The 21,861-nt window shown below is 36.6% G+C and overlaps 1 protein-coding gene across 1 annotated transcript in view; it reads right to left on the bottom strand.

Moving 5' to 3' along the window:
* BRIP1 (BRCA1 interacting protein C-terminal helicase 1) overlaps nt 999–21,861 on the bottom strand; it is a 185,014-nt gene continuing 164,151 nt past the window's right edge. Inside the window, exons 18-20 of the mRNA XM_013971848.2 lie at nt 9,004–9,086; nt 4,165–4,392; nt 999–2,660 (exon numbers count right to left, since the gene is read on the bottom strand). Coding sequence (XP_013827302.2) covers nt 1,939–2,660; nt 4,165–4,392; nt 9,004–9,086 — 1,033 coding nt within the window. The 3' untranslated portion in view covers nt 999–1,938. The remainder of the gene's footprint in view (nt 2,661–4,164; nt 4,393–9,003; nt 9,087–21,861) is intronic.

The raw sequence follows: 21,861 nt of genomic DNA, 5'->3' as shown, positions 1-21,861 counted from the left end.
GAGCCTGGTGGGCCACAGGCCATGGGGTCACAAAGAGTCAGACACGACTGAGTGACTCATACCTTCACTTTCTTTCCTTTGGATAATCACACTAAGATATGACTAAAAAATACTGTACTTGGTTCTTCTCCAGTAGTTTACCAATTCTTCTAAAGACGATTTTAAGCATTCATGAATATTTTAATTGCAGCAATGTTAAAATATTTTTCTTCCTAAGTTATTATGCACATATTCAAACAATTATTCATGTTATTTTTATACAAATGGTTTGCTTTAAGCATTTTGCAACAAAAGCAAATAAAAATTCAGAATAAAATATCAACACATATTCCTTTAAATTATGGATTTTTAAGGTTGAAAGGGATTTGCATGATTTTATAGTATCAAACTACACATTTCACAGATGAAACTAATTCCCCAAAAGGCATGACTTAGCAAATTTTAGTGGCAGAGCCAAGAACAGAGCCCAAGTCTCTTGCCTTCCACCTGGTATTTTCCTATTATCACACTACCCTTTATGTGTGGATTAAACACTATGCCAAAGAGGACAAATGATTTCACCCTTTCAAAACAATTTAGAAATTACCTTCTAATCCAGTGTTTGAAACTTTTTACTGATCACCTAAGAAAAAGATCTAATACTAGATGGCACTGAATATATCCCAATCTACAGTTGCAGTCTTTAACTGGTAAATTACCCATTTAAATTTCTTTGAATTATGCTTAGAGTTGTAACATCCAATGCTATAGAAACAATTAAGCTGTATTCAATCTAAATGCCACTGAAATGAAAGTAAACATATTCATATATAATAAATCATCATCCCAAATAAAAAGATACCTGACTTAAGAGAATTTTGACTTGAAAATAATGAAACACATCCACAACTTGAACAACTCATAAAATTTCAATTCAAATCACTCACAAGAAGCCTAAATGTCTACTGAATAACAGATGTCTCTTGGAAAAGATCAGTGAATGTATTTTTAGAATGATATCAGAGAAGAGCTTTTATAACCATTTTTAATCAGAAGTACAGCTTCATTCATAAAAACAGAGTCAAAATTTACAGAAAGGCTTACTGAGATATCACAGAACATTTTTCAGCTACTGTTACATGTTTGGGTTTACTTATTAAGTTTATATTTGAAGTTTCCTATCTTGGCTGCATAATTGAAACCTTTCAGCTAGAAAAGATCACTTTTTTCCACAATGGTGATGAAGCTAAGCAATCAGAATTGAAAATCTGGAGTCTTTAATTTGGCATCTTATGATTTTATATAAATTTGTTTACAACATGCTTGATTTAGGTTTAATGAACAAAAAACAATTTCAATTGGAAATGTATGTAGTTTTCTTCTTAATTCTTAATTACTTAGAAGTAGAAAATTTAATATAGGAATATACTTTTCAAGAAGACTGTGACTTCTAAAAAAAAAATCTCAGACTGATCTGAGAAATCTAGAGAAACATGATCCATGGATGACTGGATTAGATTGCTATTAATTTTTACATATCAGTCTGAAAACAAATGGATGAAGAGGACTACAAAAACAAATATTCATGTGAAATTTAAAGTGCATTAGGAAACTACATATGTTCCAAATTGATTAATTCAATGTAGCATTTAGCAGAGGAAGACTTCTTGGAGGAAAATATTTTTTAAGAATCAATTTATTAAAACCTGAGAGTAGTAAAACTTGTATTTTTAAACATAATATAGTCTTTGGATTAAAGTGAAAAATATATCTCAAACTGAAAAAAAAAAAACCCCAAACCATGCTACTTATCCAATTTACAATATAGTTGAATATATGCATGATGGTATGTTTTTATAGCTTGACAGTTAAGTATTATTACCTAACACCAGGAACACATCTTTATTTTTGGAAGAAGACAATTTATATCCATTTCCTGAGTATTTCCCCAGTTTCAATTCATTTATGAGTTGTTTTTACATTACTTCCAAGGTCATCAACTTTACTTTCTTTAACAGGCATGAATCTTTTCAACTTTGTGTCTGTGTAGTCCTCAGCTTCCATTTCTCCGACTGAATCCACTCCTTTTGTAGTTTTAATTTCAAAAAGATCTTCAGTTAAAATGCAGTTTGAGCTATTAGTCAATCCACTGTCTCTCTCAGTTCCAGCTAGCTCATTCCTTTCTTCATTTGTATCTACAGGATCATAAAGTTCAGGTGTAAAATAGATAGATTCATCCTCTGCTTCTGTTTCAGAAGCTGTATTTGAAGCAGAAGGTTCAGCTTCTTCACTTACTACGGACAACGGAATCGCTGGATCTTCTGAATTCAGATTAGTAGCTTCGACGTTTGTAGATGGAACAATGGTTTCTGATTGAAGGCATACTCCAAATGATGTATCTACTGTCAGATATGAGGACTCATATTTATCAGTGAGTGGCAAAACTGTTTCACATTTCTTTTCTGTTTTGAAAGTGGAAGAAGTAGAGGCACAGTCCTCTGATGACCTAACCATAGGTGTTCCAGTCAGAATTTTACCAGTAAGACACTGTCCCCCCACATTACTCCCAGACCAGCTAACTCGGTTTATTTGTTTGCTGAAGGTGGGGCTTATGGATCTGGAGATAACAATTCTTTCTGCTCCTACTGCCTGGGCAGACTCTTCCAATAATTCTGGATCATCTATAAATACAAGAGTGTAAGAGTGTTAACTTTCTGCTCCTAACATCATAATTGTTACATTAAAAGTGATTTTTGTCAGAAATACTAAAATAACTATAGGATGCATAATTCAGAGCCCATACAGTAGCAGGACTTCCATTTTAGAATGTAAAGCACAACATGTTAACTCTGAAAGGAATCTTAGGTCTCCAGTGGTTCCTAGCCCAAGTTATAATGCTGTCTGGTAAACTATCAAATTCTACACCAGGGATCTCAGAAATAAACAAGAAAAGGAAGGGTAAAAAGGAAAAGAAAGAAGGCTGAGTAAAGGGGGAAGGAAGCTGTAAAAATGCCTTAAAAATCCACCAACCAGTGATTGAGAAAAACTGACCAAGATTAATTCCCTAAGGTAATTGACAACCCCCCAGAAAAAGGAAACTGACAACCACAAAGACTAAGATATTTGCTTGAGGTTATAAAACTGGTTGGTAATCAGACCTAGACTAGAAACTAGTATAATGGCCTAGAACTCACTATAACATTTAGTTAGCATACAAGCATATGCTATAAAATAAATTTTTAAAAACTGATATATAAAACAACTATTATATATTAAATAAAACAATTAAAATGATATCCAATGATATAGAACACAGTTTAGCAAACTTTTTCTGTAATAGGCCAGACAATAAATATTTTAGGCTTTGTGGGTCATATAGTATCTGTTGCAACTACTCAATTATGCTGTTCTAGTGTAATATATACAACTACTTAACTCTGCTCTTGTATACTATATGTAAGTGACTGACTGTGACTGCATTCCATTAAACTTTACTTACAAAATCAGAGAGCAGGCCAAATTTGGTCCATAGGCCATAATTTGCTAACTTCTGATATATTATACTCTAACATATTTAAATTATATTCTAATTTTTCAAATTATATTCTAATCTAGCATATTCTGATATTTTAAAATATTATTTTTTTTATCATTTAGAATAAATGACTTTCACATCTCTAAACAAATAATTCATGTAAGACAAATTAGGTCAGTTTTTAATATCACCTTTAGAAAAAATTACCATTTGTACAGTTCTTTACAATGTTGTGATATTTATCATCTTATTAGATCTTTACAACCCAACCTGGAGGGACAGGCAGGCAGATATTCCTTCTTCTATTAAGACTCAAAATGTTAAGTGACTTGCTCAGAGGGTCAAAGCTTCTTAGTGGAAAACCAGAAAATATGTATAGGTCTCTGACAAAAGTTTGTTCCCATTCCAATACACTATACTATTTCATTATTTTATGATAACACCTTATATTACAAACCAACATACTTAAGGACATTAATCTGTAGCATAACAAATATCATTTCACTGAATATAATGAGACTTCTCTACTAAATGTAAATGGGTAGAACTTTTCACACTTTTCTCCTTTTTGGAGATGATGCCTCTTGGTAAAGATGGGCTTTCATTTATCATTTTAGGATATGGTAGTTTTAAACACATTTTTGCTTTACCTTCCGTAGCATATTCTGGTGATAAATGGCTTGCTGCTTCTAAAAAATAGGTACTGTCCTTCGAACAAGCCGCTCCAAGTGTAGGCTCACTGTCCTGTATAGATTTTCTGTCTTCTTTGGATACAGCAATGACCTTTTGGTGCTTTTTGGAAAATTCAGCCAAGGACTCCAGTGCACTGTCAAAGGTTGAATGGTGCTGAATCAACTGTCGAACCCATTTAGAAAGTCCTAAGGCAAAAAGTAAAACCAGCAAAGAAACTTTGGTTATTTGTGACGACATACTAAGAAAAACAATTAGATAACTTCTCTGGTGAAGTAATCTACTTTGAATTTAGAGTATATAGAATGGTTCTCAATCGTTTTCCTGCCTTTTTACCTTCGTAAGTACAGTATGCTCTTGTATCAGTAGCATTTCTCTTTACATGCAGTGATTGTCAACTGGATGGAGGGAAGAGGCAGTAGAAGTAGAATGGAGATAGGGAAATTCATTATTCATCAGTATGAATAACTGGGGAATAAGGCAAATTTAATTTTATCATTGTTGTTATTGTTCAGTCACGAAGTTGTGTCTGACTCTTTGCGACCCCATGGACTGCAGCATCCCAGGCTTCCCTGTCCTTCACCATCACCCAGAGTTTGCTCCAACTTATGCCCATTGAGTTGGTGATGCCATCCAATCATCTCATCCTCTGTCGTCTCCTTCTCCTCCTGCCCTCAATATTTCCCAGCATCAGGGTCTTTTCCAAGGCGTCAGCTCTTCTCATCAGGTGGCCAAAGTATTGGAGCTTCAATTTCAGAATCAGTCCTCTAATGAATATTCAGGGTTGACTTCCTTTAGGATTGACTTGCTTGATCTCTGTGCAGTCCAAGAAACTCTCAAGAGTCTTCTCCAGCACCACAATTCGTAGGCATCAATTCTTTGGCCATTAGCCTTTTTTATAGTCCAACTATCAAATTCATACGTGACTACTGGAAAAACCACATCTTTGACTATTTGGATCTTTGTTGGCAAAGTGATGTCTTTGCTTTTTAATACGTTGTCTAGGTTTGTCACAGTTTTCCTTCCAAGGAGCAAGTGTCTTTAATTTCCTTGGGGGTCATCTTCTGGTGTCATATCTTTTCATGCCTTATCATACTTTTCATGGGATTCTCCCGGCAAGAATACTGGAGTGGTTTGCATCTTGGGTGGTCCTGCACGGCACAGCTCATAGCTTGAGTTACGCAAGCCCCTTTGCCGCAACAAGGCTGTGATCCTGAAGGGGAATTTTACTATAATTCCCCACAAAAACTGCCTATCTTTCAACTGCAGACAAACTAGAAGTTGTAAACAACACAATCTCTTTTTACAACTTTTAAATTTGATTCCTTAAGCAAAAATAAATTGGAGTTTGATCCCTGGGTTAGGAAGATCCCCTGGAGAAGGGAATGGCTACCCACTCCAGTATTCTTGCCTGGAGAATTCCATGGACAGAGGGGCCTGGGAGGCTACAGTCCATATGGTTGCAAAAAGTTGGACATAACTGAGTGACTAACACTTTCACTTTGAGCTTCCCTGGTGCTCAAATGATAAAGAATCTGCCTGCAATGCAGGAGACCCAGGTTCAATCCTGAGTGGGGAAGATCCCCTGGAGAAGGGAATGGCTACAGGCTCTGATATTATTGGGCTTCCCTGGTGGCTCATATGGTAAAAAAATGTGCCTGCAATGCGGAAGAGACAGGTTTAACCCCTGGGCAGGAAGATCTCCTGGAGAAGGGGGTTTAACCCCTGGGCAGGAAGATCTCCTGGAGAAGGGCATTCCCACTGGCTACCCACTCCAGTATTCTTGCCTGGAGAATTCCATGAACAGGGGAGCCTGGCAAGCTATAGTACGTGGGGTCACAAAAAGTAGGACACAACTGAGCCACTTACCCTTTCTCACTTTAACAGTCTCAAAGGTGTTGTGTTTTTTTTTTGTCTCCCTTCTCCCAATTCCAAATATATTAAACTATTCTGGGTAAAAGGAATAACACCATTTTGTGGGTAAATCATGTCCCATATGAATATATATATTGATTTTTAATATATAAATAATCACATTATAAGAGATAAGACCTGTGACATATGAAAACTGCATAAAAATAAACCATATTAACAGTATAAGGTGTTTTGGATAATGATCCACTTCAGAATGAAATTCAGATACTTGGACTTTAGAAAATAAATATTCTCTGCTGATGTTGCTAAAACTATAATCATCTTTTGGAGTAGTTTAAAAATTCAGTATGGCGTTTTTCAGTTGAGAGGAAGATAAGACAGGGCATCAAGAAACTTGAACAATTAGACTTTGACTACAAATATATTCCTTTAGTTTTTCTGTTTAATGGAAATTTTCTATCAATCTATTCTTATGCAAATTGAATTTAAACAAAAATTAGTCATCAAAAGGAATCTGCTGTTACTGCCTACTTAAGATTTCAGTCTTCGAGTCTCAGAAAAAAATAAAATCTTACAGAAAATAATAAAAAATGTTTAATTAAAAAAAAAATCTCTCAACGAATCTGAGGCAAAAATTTCAGTTCTAGATTTGAAAATAAAAAAAATTTTAAACATGCATTTCTTTAAAGTTCTTGATTTTTGTTTGCTTCGGGAAAATAATTATACCAAATAAAAATATGAAAAATTTTCAAATTTAAAAATTTTAGCATTATAGTTATCACTTTCATTTTGACCTTTTTGTGATTAAAAAAAGCCTTTTCAGTATAAAATGTCAGTTTGCTTTTGAAAACTTGAAAGAATCTGAGCTCCACCTGCTGACTAAACATAAGCACTCAACATTTGCTTTTGGTTAGGACTTGGCCTAAGCTCAATGGCTTGCTCTACAGGTAAAGAGGAGAAAAGATTAATACAGCAGCATTTCCTGCTTCAATCCAGGTGGATATGTTTAAATACTGAATCAGATATAATGATTAGGTTCTGAAATATAAAAAGTAGAGTACACATACATAGACAGCTAATCTGAAACAAAAAATTAGCATCTTTTCATTATATTATAGTATGGTATGAACTTTTTAGCTCTAAAGCTAACAATAAAAATGGAAGTATTTCTAACAGTTCTTTAATAACAGATAGATTCCTGATATTGATTTCAAAGGGACTGTGCTACAGCTGGATGAAAACAATCGGCACACGATATTTGTTCATTTGAGTGGGGAAAAATGACCATCTTGCAGAATGCAGTGGTGCATTTTTTTCTTTTTAGAAGATACTAACTCTGATTAATATAAACTCTGTAACAACAGAAGCATTTCTAAATCAACAACAATAAAACTCAAATAATCCAAAATGAAAGAAGAATCCTATGCAGCCAATGGATTGCTTGCATGCTTAAATGTAAAAACTTAATATTTCTTGAAAAATTAACTTCTGTGGAACAGTTTTTTCCTTGACAATGCTAAATAAATTATTGCTATGCTACTGAATCAAAACCACATTCTGATGAAACTGAAAGATCTTAATTGATTAATATACTACATTCAGTTCAGTTCAGTCCAGTCGCTCAGTCATGTCTGATTCTCCACGACCTCATGAACTGCAGCATGCCAGGCCTCCCTGTTCATCACCAACTCCCGGAGTTCATCCAAACTCATGTCCATCAGTGTTGCCATGTAACCATCTCATCCTCTGTCGTCCCCTTCTCCTGCCCTCAATCTTTCCCAGCAGCAGGGTCTTTTCCAATGAATCAACTCTTCGCATGAGGTGGCCAAAGTACTGGAGTTTCAGCTTCAACATCATTGGTGTCCTTCCAATAAACACTCACAACTGATCTCCTTTAGGATGGACTGGTTGGATCTCCTTGCAGTCCAAGGGACTCTCAAGAGTCTTCTCTAGCACCAGAGTTCAAAAGCATCAATTCTTCGGTGCTCAGCTTTCTTCACAGTCCAACTCTCACATCCATACATGACTACTGGAAAAACCACAGCCTTTACTAGATGGACCTTTGTTGGCAAAGTAATGTCTCTGCTTTTTAATATGCTATCTAGGTTGGTCATAACTTTCTTTCCAAGGAGTAAGCGTCTTATTTCACGGCTGGAATTACCATCTGCAGTGATTTTTGTGCCCCCCAAAATAAAGTCTGACACTGTTTCCACTGTTTCCCCATCTATTTCCCATGAAGTGATGGGACCAGATGCCATGATCTTCGTTTTCTGAATGTTGAGCTTTAAGCCAACTTTTCACTCTCCTCTTTCACTTTCATCAAGAGGCTTTTTAGTTTCTCTTCACTTTCTGCCATAAGGGTGGTGTCATCTGCATATCTGAGGTTATTGATATTTCTCCCGGCAATCTTGATTCCAGCTTCTGCTTCTTCCAGTCCAACACTTATCATGATGTACTCTGCATGTAAGTTAAATAAGCAGGGTGACAATATACAGCCTTGATGTACTCTTTCTCAATTTGGAACCAGTCTGTTGTTCCATGTCCAGTTCTAACTGTTGCTTCCTGACCTGCATACAGATTTCTCAGGAGGCAGGTCAGGTTGTCTGGTATTCCCATCTCTTTCAGAATTTTCCACAGTTTATAGTGATCCATGCAGTCAAAGGCTTTGGCATAGTCAATAAAGCAGAAATAGATGTTTTTCTGGAACTCTCTTACTTTTTCCATGATCCATTAGAACTAACCAGATCCTTCTCTCTAAAGATCTTAAAAGCATTAAAAGGATAGATTTCCAGGCAATGTGAATTTTTCCATGTTAGATCTAGTAATTCAAATTCTCTATCCAATTCTTTGTCTTTAAAAATAGAAGTCATTAAATACTAAAGCTTGCTACCAACTCTTAATTTAAGCCCAGCTGAGACTCTTACCAGATATGTATCGACTTGGGTTACTTCTGAAGCGATCATCGACTAGAATAAGAGCCCCCCAATCATTCTTGTGTCGAATACACCTATTAAAAAATAGGGAGAAAGTAAGATAAATACAACAGTGAAAACAGTCAAATTTCTAATGGGACAGAGGGAAGATTGAGAAAATTAATGATGTGTCCTTTAATCAAAGTCATGATTATGAATAAGGTTTATAGAAACTACTCAGTACAATGTACCAGAGTAGGTATATTTAAAAGCACCCTACTTTTGCCAACTACTGATAACTTATACCCAAAAACGTGACATGCACTCTATTTCAAAAGTCAAGAAAATTAAAGAAAATATTTCCTCCAAACCTTCCTTACATATACAGAATATTTTTTACCTTATACTAGCTGTAGATTTTATGTAGATAACTTTTATTCTGATTTAACAAGTTTATATCATAAATAAGTTTGTAAAACATTTTTTTGCACCAATTGATATAATCATGTAGTTGTTGTTTTTAAACTGCTAATATGGTGGATTATAGTAGCAAAATTTCAGATATTGAGCTTACCTTTCTTTCATTCCTAGAATAACCACTATGGCTATGGTACATTATTCTTTTTATGGATTGTGGTGCTCAATTTGCTAATTGTTTTATTTTAAAAATTATTAAAGATTTTAAAATATAGTGGTTCTTTAGCACATTCACAAGGTTCTGCAACCTAGAACACAATATATTACAGAATATTTTAATCTCACCAAAAAAGAAACCCCATGCCCATTAGTCTCCCTGAATTACTCAGATTATTTCCCCTAACCCCTGACAAGCAGTAATCTACTTTCTCTTCATATGCATGTGTGCATGCAAAGTGGCTTCAGTCCTGTCCAAATCTATGTGACACCAGGGAGTGTAGCCCACAAGGCTCCTCTGTCCATAGTATTCTCCAGGCAAGAATACTGGAGTGGACTGCCATGCCCTCCTCCAGGGGATCTTCCTGATCTAGGGATCAAACCTGTCTCTTATCTCCTGCATTGGCACATGGGTTCTTTACCACTAGTGCCACCCTGGGAAGCCCTAGATTTATCTGTTTTGGACACTTCATAAACTAGAATCTTATAATATATGGCATTTTGTGTCTGGCTTCTCTCACTTAGCATATTATATATTATTACTGAAGAATATTCCATTGTATGGATATACCACAATTTGTTTATCTATACATAAAGTAATGATCATTCTGCATTGCTTCCATTTCTGACTATTATGAATAATGCTGCTATATATATTTGTGTACAAGCTTTTGTTAATACATTTAAAAAAAACTCTTGAGTATAAACTTAGGAATAGACTTGATAGTTCGTATGGAAACTCTGTTTATATTTTGAGGAACTGCCACATGATTTTTTCCAATGCAGTCGCATAATTTTACATTTCTATTAGCCATGCATGAGATTTCCAATTTCTCTATAGCTTCATTAACACTTGTTACTGTCCCTCTTTTTCAATATATTTACCATAAAAGGTATAAAGTGGTACTTCACTCTGGTTTTGATTTACATTTTCCTAATGACTAATGTGGAGAAGGCAATGGCAACCCACTCCAGTACTCTTGCCTGGAAAATCCCATGGACAGAGGAGCCTGGTATGCTGCAGTCCATGGGGTTGCTAAGAGTCAGACACGACTGAGACTTCACTTTCACTTTTCACTTTCATGCACTGGAGAAGGAAATCCAGTAACCCACTCCAGTGTTCTTGCCTGGAGAATCCCAGGGATGGGGGAGCCTGGTGGGCTGCCGTCTATGGGGTCGCACAGAGTCGGACATGACTGAGCAACTGAACTGAATGACTAATGATGTTGCACATCGTTTCATGTGCATACTGGTCACATGTCTTTTTTTTTTTTTTTGAGAAATATGTATTTAAATTATTGGTCAAAATTAAAATTGCACTGTCTTTTTATTGTTGAACTCTTTATAAGAGTTCTTTATGTATTCTGGAACTAGACTCTGATCAGATACATGATCTGAAATATTTTAAAAACCTCTGCCTAATCCAAGGTCAAGAAAATCTGCACCTTGTTAGCCTTTGATCCATTTAGAGTTAACTTTTCTATACAGTATGAGGTAGGGGTCTAACTTCATTCTCTTGAATTTGTTACTGTTCAGGTACTAAGTTGGTCCAGCTAGTTATGACCCCATGGATGCAGCATGCCAGGCTTCCCTGTCCTTCAGTATATCCTGGAGTTTGCTCAAATTCATGTCCATTGAGTCAGAGAAGCTATCTGATCATCTTATCCTCTGTCACCCTCTTCTCCTCCTGTCCTCAATCTTTCCCAGCAGCAGGGTCTTTTCTAGTGAGTTTCTTCTTCCCATCAGGTGGCCAATGTATTAGAGCTTCAGCTTCAGTATCAGTCTTTCCAATGAGTATTCAGGGTTGATTTCCTTTAGGGTTGATTGATTTGATCTCCTTGAAGCTCAAGGGACTCTCAAGAGTCATCTCTAGCCCCACAACTCAAAAGCATCAATTCTTTAGTGCTCAGCCTTCTTTATGGTCCAACTCTCATATCCATGCATGACTACTGGAAAAATCGTAGCTTTGACTATATATGGATTTTTGTTGGCAAAGTGATGTCTCTGCTTTTTTTTTTTTTAATTGAAGGATAATTGCTTTACAGAATTTTGTTGTTTTCTGTCAAACCTCAACATGAATCACCCATAGGTATACATATATCCCTTCCCCTTTTAACTTCCCTCCCATCTCCCTCCCCGTTCCAACCCTCTAGGTTGATACAGAGCGCCTGTTTGAGTTTCCTTAGCCATACAGCAAATTCCCTGTTGGCTATCTATTTTACATATGGTAATGTAAGTTTCCATGTTACTCTTTCCATACATCTCACCGTCTCCTCCCCTCTCCCCATGTCCATAAGTCTATTCTCTATGTCTGTTTCTGAATTGCAGCCCTGTAAGTAAATTCTTCAGTACCATTTTCCTAGATTCTGTATATATGTATTAGAATACAATATTTCTCTTTCTGACTTACTTCACTCTATACAATGGGTTCTAGGTTCATCCACCTCATTAGAACTGACTCAAAGACGTTCCTTTGTATTTTTGAGTAATATTGCATTGTGTATATGTACAACTTCTTAATCCATTCATCTGCCAATGGACATTTAGGTTGCTTCCATGTTCTAGCTATTGTAAATAGTGCTGCAATGAACAATGTGTCTTTTTTAATTTTGGTTTCCTCAGGGGATATACCTAGGAGTGGGATTGCTGGGCCATATGGTAGCTTTATTCCTAGTTTTTTAAGGAATCTCCATACTATCTTCCATAGTGGCTGTATCAATTTACATTCCCACCAACAGTGCAAGAGCGTTCCCTTTTCTCCACACCCTCCCCAGCATTTACTGTTTGTAGACTTTTTGATGATGGCCATTCTGACCAGTGTAAGGTCAGAATTGTAGTTTTGATTTGCATTTCTCTAATAATGAGTGATGTTGAGCATCTTTCCATATGTTTGTTAGCCATCTGTATGCCTTCTTTGGAGAAATGTCTGTTTAGGTCTTTTCCCACTTTTTGATTGAGTTGTCTGTTTCTCTGGTATTGAGTTGTATGAGCTGCTTGTATATTTTGGGAATTAATCCTCTGTCAGCTGTTTCACTTGGTATTATTTTCTCCCATTCTGAGGGTTGTCTTTTCACCTTGCTTACAGTTTCCTTTGCTGTGCAAAAGCTTTTAAGTTTCATCAAGTCCCACTTGTTTACTTTTGCTTTTATTTCCATTACTCTAGGAGGTGGATCACAGAGGATCTTGCTTTATGTCATCAACTGTTCTGCCTATGTTTTCCTATAAGAAGTCTGTAGTTTCTGGTCTTACATTTAGGTCTTTAATCCATTTTGAGTTTATCTTTAAGTATGGTGTTAGGAAGTGTTCTATTTTCATTCTTTCATGTATAGCTGTCCCAGTTTTTCCAACACCATTTATTGAAGATGCTGTCTTTGCCCCATTGTATATTCTTGCCTCCTTTGTCAAAAATAAGGTACCCATAGGTGCATGGGTTTATTTCTGGGCTTTCTATCTTGTTCCAATGGTCCATATTTCTGTTTTCGTGCCAGGACCATACTGTCTTGATGACTGTAGCTTTGTAGTATAATCTGAAATCAGGAAGGTTGATTCCTCCAGCTCCATTCTTAAGACTGCTTTAGCTATTCAGGGTCTTGTGTTTCCATATGAATTGTGAAATTTTTTGTTCTAGTTCTGTGAAAAATGTCATCGGTAATTTGATAGGATCACATTGAATCTGTAGATTGCATTTGGTAGTGAAGTCATTTTCACAATATTGATTCTTCCTACCCAGGAACATGGAATATCCCTCCATCTGTTTATGTCATCTTAGGTTTCTTTCATTGCTGTCTTAAAATTTTCTGTGTACAGTTCTTTTGTCTCCTTAGGTAAGTTTATCTCTACTTATTTAATTCTTTTTGTTGCGATGGTGAATGGGATTGGTTCCTTTTCTTTCTGATCTTTCATTGTTAGAAATATAGAAATGCAAGTAATTTCTGTGTATTGATTTTGTATCCTGCAACTTTGCTAAATTCACTGATTAGCTATAGTAATTTTCTGATACTATCTTTAGGGTTTTCTATGTACAGTATCACGTAATCTGCAAACAGTGAGAGCTTTACTTTTTCTTTTCTGATCTGGATTCCTTTTATTTTTCTTCTCTAATTGCTGTAGCTAGGACTTCCAGAACTATGTTGAATAATAGTGGTGAAAGTGGACACCCTTGTCTTGTTCCTTATCTTAAGGGGAATGCTTTCAGTTTTTCACCATTGAGAATAATGTTTGCTGTAGGCTTTTCATATATGGCCTTTACTATGTTGAAGTAGGTTCCTTCCATGCCCACTTTTTGAATAGTTTTAATCATAAATGAGTGTTGAATTTTTTCAAAGGCTTTCTCTGCATCTACTGAGATTATCATATGGTTTTTACCTTTCAATTTGTTAATATGGTGTATCACATTGATTGATTTGTGTATACGGAAGGATCCTTGCATTCCTGGAATAAACCCCACTTGATCATGATGTATGAGCTTTTTGATGTGTTGCTGAATTCTGTTGGCTAAAATTTTGTTGAGGATTTTTGCATCTATGTTCATCAGTGATATTGGCCTGTAGTTTTTTTTTTGTGTTGTCTTTATCTGGTTTTGGTATCAGGGTGATGGTGGCCTTGTAGAATGAGTTTGGAAGTGTTCCTTCCTCTGCAATTTTTTGAAAGAGTTTTAGAAGGATAGGTATTAGCTCTTCTCTAAATGTTGATAGAATTCTGCTGTGAAGCCATCTGGTGCTGGGCTTTTGTTTTTTGGGAAATTTTTTTTATCACAGCTTCAATTTAACTGCTTGTAATTGGGTTGTTCATAATTTCTATTTCTTCCTGGTTCAGTCTTAGAAGATTGAACTTTTCTAAGAATCTGTCCATTTCTTCCAAGTTATCCATTTTATTGTCATATAGTTGTTCATAATCGTCTCATAATCTTTTGTATTTCTGCATTGTCTGTTGTAACCTCTCCTTTTTCATTTCCAATTTTGTTGATTTGATTCTTCTCTTTCTTGATGAGTCTGGCCAAAGGTTTGTCAATTTTGCTTATCTTCTCAAACAACCAGCTTTTAGTTTTATTCATCTTTACCACTGTTTCTTTCATTTTTCATTTATTTCTGCTCAGATCTTTATGATTTATTTCCTTTTACTAATTGTGGGGTGTTTTGGTTCTTCTTTTTCCAGTTGTTTTAGGTGTAAAGTTAGGTTGCCTATTCGATGTTTCTTGAGGTAGGATTGTATTGCTATAAACATCCCTCTTAGAACTGCTTTTTCTGCATCCCATAGGTTTTGAGTTGTGTTTTCATGGTCATTTCTTTCTAGAAATTTTCTGATTTCTCTTTTGATTTCTTCAGTAACCTATTGGTTATTTAGAAACATGTTGTTTAATCTCCATGTGTTTGTGCTTCTTACAGCTTTTTTCTTGTAATTGATATCTAGTCTCATAGAGTTGTGGTAGGAGAAGATGCTTGATACCATTTCAATTTTCTTAAATTTATTGAGGTTTGATTTGTGACCTAAGATGTGGTCTATCCTGGACAATGTTCCATGTGCACTTGAGAAGAAGCTGCATTCTTCTGCAATTGGATGGAATCTCCTGAAGATATCAATGAGATCCATCTCATCTAATGTATCATTTAAGATTTGTGTTTCCTTATTAATTTTATTTTGATGATCTGTCCATTGGTGTGAGCAGGGTGTTAAAGTATGCTACTATTATTGTGCTACTGTTAATTTCTCCTTTTATGTCTGTTGGTGTTTGACTTATGTATTGAGGTGCTCCTATTTGGGTGCATGCTGCTGCTGCTGCTAAGTCATGTCAGTTGTGTCCGACCCTGTGCGACCCCATAGATGGCAGCTCACCAGGCTCCCCCGTCCCTGGGATTCTCCAGGCAAGAACACTGGAGTGGGTTGCCATTTCCTTCTCCAATGAATGAAAGTGAAAAGTGAAAAGGGAAGTCGCTCAGTCATGTCTGACTCAGCGACCCCATGGACTGCAGCCTACCAGCCTCCTCTGTCCATGGAATTTTCCAGGCAAGAGTACTGGAGTGGGGTGCCATTGCCTTCTCCGATTTGGGTGCATAGATATTTACAATTGCTATGTCTTCCTCTTGTATCGATCCCTTGATCATTATGCAGTGTCCTTCCATATCACTTGTAATCTTCTTTATCTTAAGGTCTATTTTGTCTGATATGAGGATTGCTATTCCAGCTTTCTTTTGCTTCCCATTTGCATGGAATATATTTTTCCATCATCTCACTTTCAGTCTACATGTGTCTTTATGTCTGAAGTGGGTTTCCTGTAGACAGCATATATGTGGGTCTTGTTTTTGTATCCATTCAGCCAGTCTGTCTTTTGGTTGGAGCATTTAATCCATTTACATTTAAAGTAATTATTGATACATATGTTCCTATTGCCGTTTTAATTGTTTGGGGTTGATTTTGTAGATCTTTTTCCTTCTCTTATATTTCTTGACTATATAAGCCCCTTTAACATTTGTTGTAAAGCTGGTTTGGTGGTAGTGAATTCTCTTAACTTTCACTTGTCTGAAAAGCTTTTTATTTCTCCATCAATTTTGAATGAGATCCTTGCCGGGTAGAGTAATCATGGTTGTAGAATTTTTCCCTTTCAGTACTTTAAACATATCCTGCCACTCCCTTCCTGCCTGCAGAGTTTCTGCTGAAAGATCAGTTGTTAAATGTATGGGGTTTCCCTTGTATGTTACTTGTTGCTTTTCCCTTGCTGCTTTTAACATTCTTCCTTTGTATTTAGTCTTTGTTAGTTTGATACACAGATGACACCACCCTTATGGCAGAAAGCAAAGAAGAACTAAAGAGCCTCTTGAAGAAAGTGAAAGAGGAGAGTGAAAAAGTTGGCTTAAAACTCAACATTCAGAAAATGAAGATCATGGCATCTGGTCCCATCACTTCATGGCAAATATATGGGGAAACAGTGGAAACAGTGAGGGACTATTTTTGGGGGGGCTCCAAAATCACTGCAGATGGTGAGTGCAGCCATGAAATTAAAAGACACTTACTCCTTGGAAGAAAAGTTATGACCAACCTAGACAGCATATTAAAAAGCAGAGATATTATTTTGCCAACAAAGGTCCATCTAGTCAAAGCTATGGTTTTTCCAGTAGTCATGTATGGATGTGAGAGCTGGACTATAAAGAAAGCTGCAGCTGAGCACCAAAGAATTGATGCTTTTGAACTGTGGTGTTGGAGAAGACTCCTGAGAATCCTTTGGACTGCACGGAGATCCAACCAGTCCATCCTGAAGGAAATCAGTCCTGAATATTCATTGGAAGGACTGATGCTGAAGCTAAAACTCCAATACTTTGGCCACCTGATGCAAAGAAATGACTCATTTGAAAAGACCTTCATGCTGGGAAAGATTGAAGGTGGGAGGAGAAGGGGATGACAGAGGATGAGATGGTTGGATGGCATCACTGACACAATGGACATGAGTTTGAGTAGGCTCTGGGAGTTGGTGATGGACAGGGAAGTCTGGCATGCTGCAGTCCATGGGGACACAGAGTCAAACATTAGTGAGCAACTGAACTGAACTGAACTGGCATGTTTCTCCTTGGGTTTATCCTGTATGGGACTCTCTATGCCTCTTGGACTTGACTATTTCCTTTTCCATGTTTGGGAAATTTTCAACTATAATCTTCAAAATTTTCTCATAGCCTTTCTTTTTCTCTTCTTCTTGGGAGCCCTATAATTTGATGTTGGTGGGTTTGATATTGTCCCAAAGGTCTCTGAGACTATCCTCAGTTCTTTTCATTCTTTTTACTTTATTTTGCTCTTCAGAAGTTATTTTCATCATTTTATCTTCCAGCTCACTGAATCATTCTTCTGCTTCAGATATTCTGCTATTGATTCCTTCCAGAGTATTTTTAATTTCAGTCATTGTGTTGTGTGTATGTTTATTCTTTAATTCTTCTAGGTCTTTGTTAATTGATTCTTGCATTTTCTCCATTTTGTTTTCAAGGTTTTTGATCATCTTTACTATCATTATTCTGAATTCTCTTTTACAGGTAGTTTGCTTATTTCCTCTTCATTTATTTGAACTTCTGTGTTTCTAATTTGTCCCTTCATTTGTGTAGTATTTTTCTGCCTTTTCATTATTCATTTTTTTTAACTTATTGTGTTTGAGGTCTCCTTTTCCCAGGCTTCAAGGTTGAATTCTTTCCTCCTTTTGGTTTCTGCCCTTCAAAGGTTGGTCCAGTGGTTTGTGTAAGCTTTGCATAGGGTGCGATTTGCATAGGGTGAGGGTTTTTTTTTGCTTGTTTGTTTTTCCTCTGATGGTCAAGGCTGAGTGGGTGGTAATCCTGTCTGCTGATGACTGGGTTTGTATTTTTGTTTTGTTTGTTGTTTAGATAAGGTGTCCTGCACAGGGTGCTACTGATGGTTGGGTGATGCTGGGTCTTGGTTGGTGTGGGTTCTCACTATTTGTTACTCCCTAGGATTAGTTTTCTGGTAGCCTAGGGTCTTGGAGTCAGTGTTCCCACTTCAAAGTCTCAAGGCTTGATCTCGGTTTTAGCATTTTTGGCTCCTGATGGTTTTCCTCAGTCCCCTGGAAACACTCTCTGCAGCAGCAGCTGAAACACTTTTCCCAATCCGTGGCCCCTGCAGAGGACAGATGCACTCCCCACGGTCTGTGGGTCCCTGTTTCTGCATTTTAATATGATGTCTAGGGTGGTCATAGCGTTCCTTCCAAGGAGCAAACTTCTTTTAATTTCATGGCTGCAGTTACCATCCACAATGATTTTGGAGCCCAAGGAAAAAAAATCTGTCACTGCTTCTACTTTTTCCTTTTTTATTTGCCATGAAGTGGACAGGATTCCATGATCTTAGTTTTTTGAATGTTGAGTTTTAAGCCAGCTTTTTCAATCTCACCCTCATCAAGAGGCTCTTTAGTTCCTCTTCCCTTTCTGCCATTAGAGTAGTATCATTTGCATTATCTGAGGTTGTTGATATTTCTCCTGGCAATCCTGATTCCATCTTTTCATTCATCCAGGATGGGATTTCACATGATGTACTCTGCACAGAATTAAATAAACATGGCGACAATATACAGCCTTGTCATACTCCTTTCCCAATTTTGAACCAGTCAGTTGTTCCATGTGAGGTTCTAATTGTTGCTTCTTGACCTGTGTACAGGTATCTTAGGAGATAGGTAAGGTGGTCTGGTTCTTACCTCTTTAAGAATTTTCCACAGTTTGTTGTGATCCACATAGTCAAAGGCTTTCACATAGTCAATGAAGCAGAAGTTTTCTCTGGAATTCCCTTGCTTTCTCTGTGATCCAACAAATATTGGCAATTTGATTTCTGGTTCCTTTACCTTTTCTAAACCCAGCTTGTAGTTCTCAGCTCACATTCTGCTAAAATCTAGCTTGAAGTATTTTGAGCATTACCTTACCAGCATGCAAAATGAGCACAACTGTGCAGTAGTCTGAACATCCTTTAGCACCTTCCTTCTTTGGATTGTAATGAAAACTGACCTTTTCCAGTCCTGTTGTCACTTGCTCAGTTTTCCAAATTTGCTGACATACTGAGTGCAGCATTTTAACAGCTTTTGGGATTTGAAATAGCTCAGCTGGAATTCCATCACCTCCACTAGCTTTGTAGTAATGCTTCCTAGGGCCCGCTTGACTTCATACCCTAGGATGTCTGACCCAAGGTGAGTGATCACACCACTGTGGTTATCCATGTCATTATGGTCTTTTTTGTATAATTCTTGAGAGTTTTAATAAACACCTTAATTTATAAAATCTAATTTGGATTGATATGAACTTAATTTCAATAGTATCCAAAAACACTGCTCCTGTAATAACAGTTTCTTCCCCTCTCACACTGTGTTATTACTTTAATTTAAATTTTATCTTTAAACATTACACCTGTGCAGAAAAGTGAGTACAGCAGGCCAAGTTGCTTATCTCTAAAAGTGTCTGCATATAAAAGCAGCCCTTGGTTGGCTTTTAGATTTCAGGAAGGTTCCAATCACAAACTGATAAGGAAGTCTCACTGTGTCTAAAATGTCTGTGCAAAAATAAGGTTAATGCCAAACATGTGCTTTTCTTCTGAGAGTCTAGACTTTGGTAAAGTGTTAGGCAGAGACTGCCTATATGACCAGTCCAAATAAAAACTCTGGGTGCTGAGTCTTTAACAAGCTCTTCTGGTTGGCAATTATTTCACACAGGTTACCACAATTCATTGCTGGGAATCTAAGAGTGCCCTGTATGACTCCATTGAGAGAAGACACTTGGAAGACTGTGCCTGACTTCCCCTGGAGCTTTGCCTGTGTGCCTTCTCTTTGCTGTTTTTGCTTTGTATCCTTTCACTGCAATAACTCTTAGGTGTGTATTCAGCTGTTTGCTAAATCTATCACTGCTCCTGGTGAATAACTAAATCTAAGTATGGTTTTTGGGACCCCCAAGACCCATGCTTATTACCACAGACATAAAATTACTGCTTTATGCAGTTACTTCCAAAAATCAAACAGGAGAAAAAGAGCTACCAAAATATACTTATATTGTTTTTTATATTTACCTATGAAATTACAGATCCTCCTTATTTCTTCATGTGGATATAAGTTACTGATTAGTGTCCTTTCATTTAGCAAGAAAGAGACTCCTTTTAGTGCTTCTTGTATAATTAAAATTTCCAAAGATTAATTCTCTTGGTTTTTCTTTGGAAATGTTCTCAGTTCAGTTCAGTCACTCAGTCGTGTCCAACTCTTTGTGACCCCATGAACTGCAGCACAGCAGGCCTCCCTGTCCATCACCAACTCCCGGAGTTCACCCAAACCCATGTCCATTGAGTCAGTGATGCCATCCAACCATCTCATCCTCTGTCATCCCCTTCTCCTCCTGCCCTCAATCTTTCCCAGCATCAGGGTCTTTTCAAATGAGTCAGCTCTTCACATCAGGTGGCCAAAGTATTGGAGTTTCAGCTTCAACATCAGTCCTACCAATGAACACCTAGGACTGATCTCCTTTAGGATGGATTGGTTGGATCTCTTTGCAGTCCAAGGGACTCTCAAGAGTTTTCTCCAACACCACAGTTCAAAAACATCAATTCTTCGGCGCTCAGCTTTCCTTACAGTCTAACTCTCACATCTATACATGACTACTGGAAAAACCATAGCCTTGACTAGACGGACCTCTGTTGTGACTCTGTTTTTTTTTTTTTTTCTAGGTTCGTCATAACTTTTCTTCCAAGAAGTAAGTGTTCTACTTCCTCTTTAATCTTTGAAGTATAATTTTGCCAGATATAGATTCCACTGATGGTCTTTTTCTTTCAGCACTTTAAATATTTCAATTTGCTGCCTCCTTTCCATAGTGTTCAGTAAAAGATCTGCTAATCGAAGAGATCCTGTATATGGTTTTTCTCTTGCTGTTTTCTAGATTTTCTTTTTGTCTTCTGATAGTTTGATCACAACATTCTGATGTATGGATCTCTTTGAGTTCAAACCACTTGGAGTTTTCTGCTTTTCTGAGATGTGGAGATCAATGTTTTTCACCAAATTTGCAAAGTTTCCAGCCATTATTTCTTCAAAAAAAAACCTTTATGTTCCCTTCTCTCTCTTTTCTCCCCCTAAGACTCTTTTTATGTGTATGTTGGTATGCTTTATGTGGTTGTACAGTTTTCTGAGGCTATCTTAATTATTCTTCATTCTTCTTCTATCTGTTCCTCATACTAGAAATCAATTCTTTTTCTTTCTGCTCAAAACTGCTGGTGAGCCCATCTAATAAATTTTTCATTTCACTTATTGTACATTTCAACTCCAGAATTTCCATTAGGTTCTTTTTTTAAAAAATTTTATTATTGATATTCTTCACTTGGTGAAACATCATTCCCATAGTTTCTTATAGTTCTTTAGACATAATTTTCTTAGTTCTTTGATCATATTTAAAATGGCTTTATATACCAACTTCAACCTTTTCAACTCCCTTAGAGATAATTCTTATTGATTGCTTTCAAATCTTCACAACAACTTTTAACTTTGTCACCCCGGATATTGTCTACATTGGTACATGTTCTTTAGGTTATGTTTATTCTGTTGTTGGGTGGAGTACTCTATAATGTCAATCTGATCTAGTTGCTTAACAACATTGTTTAAATCTTTTATCTCCTTACTGGTTTTCTGTTTCCTACTGCTAGCTATTGGGTTGGCCAAAAAGTTCATTTAGGTTTTTCCATCACATCTTATGAAATTTTTGACCAACCCAGTATTATTGAAAGAGGAATTTTAAAGTC

Source organism: Capra hircus, chromosome 19 (genome assembly GCF_001704415.2).
Source record: "Capra hircus breed San Clemente chromosome 19, ASM170441v1, whole genome shotgun sequence".
NCBI classification, from domain to species: Eukaryota; Metazoa; Chordata; class Mammalia; order Artiodactyla; family Bovidae; genus Capra; species Capra hircus.
The sequence above is the reverse complement of the archived record's forward strand: the minus strand, read 5'-3'. Positions and strand labels throughout refer to the sequence as shown.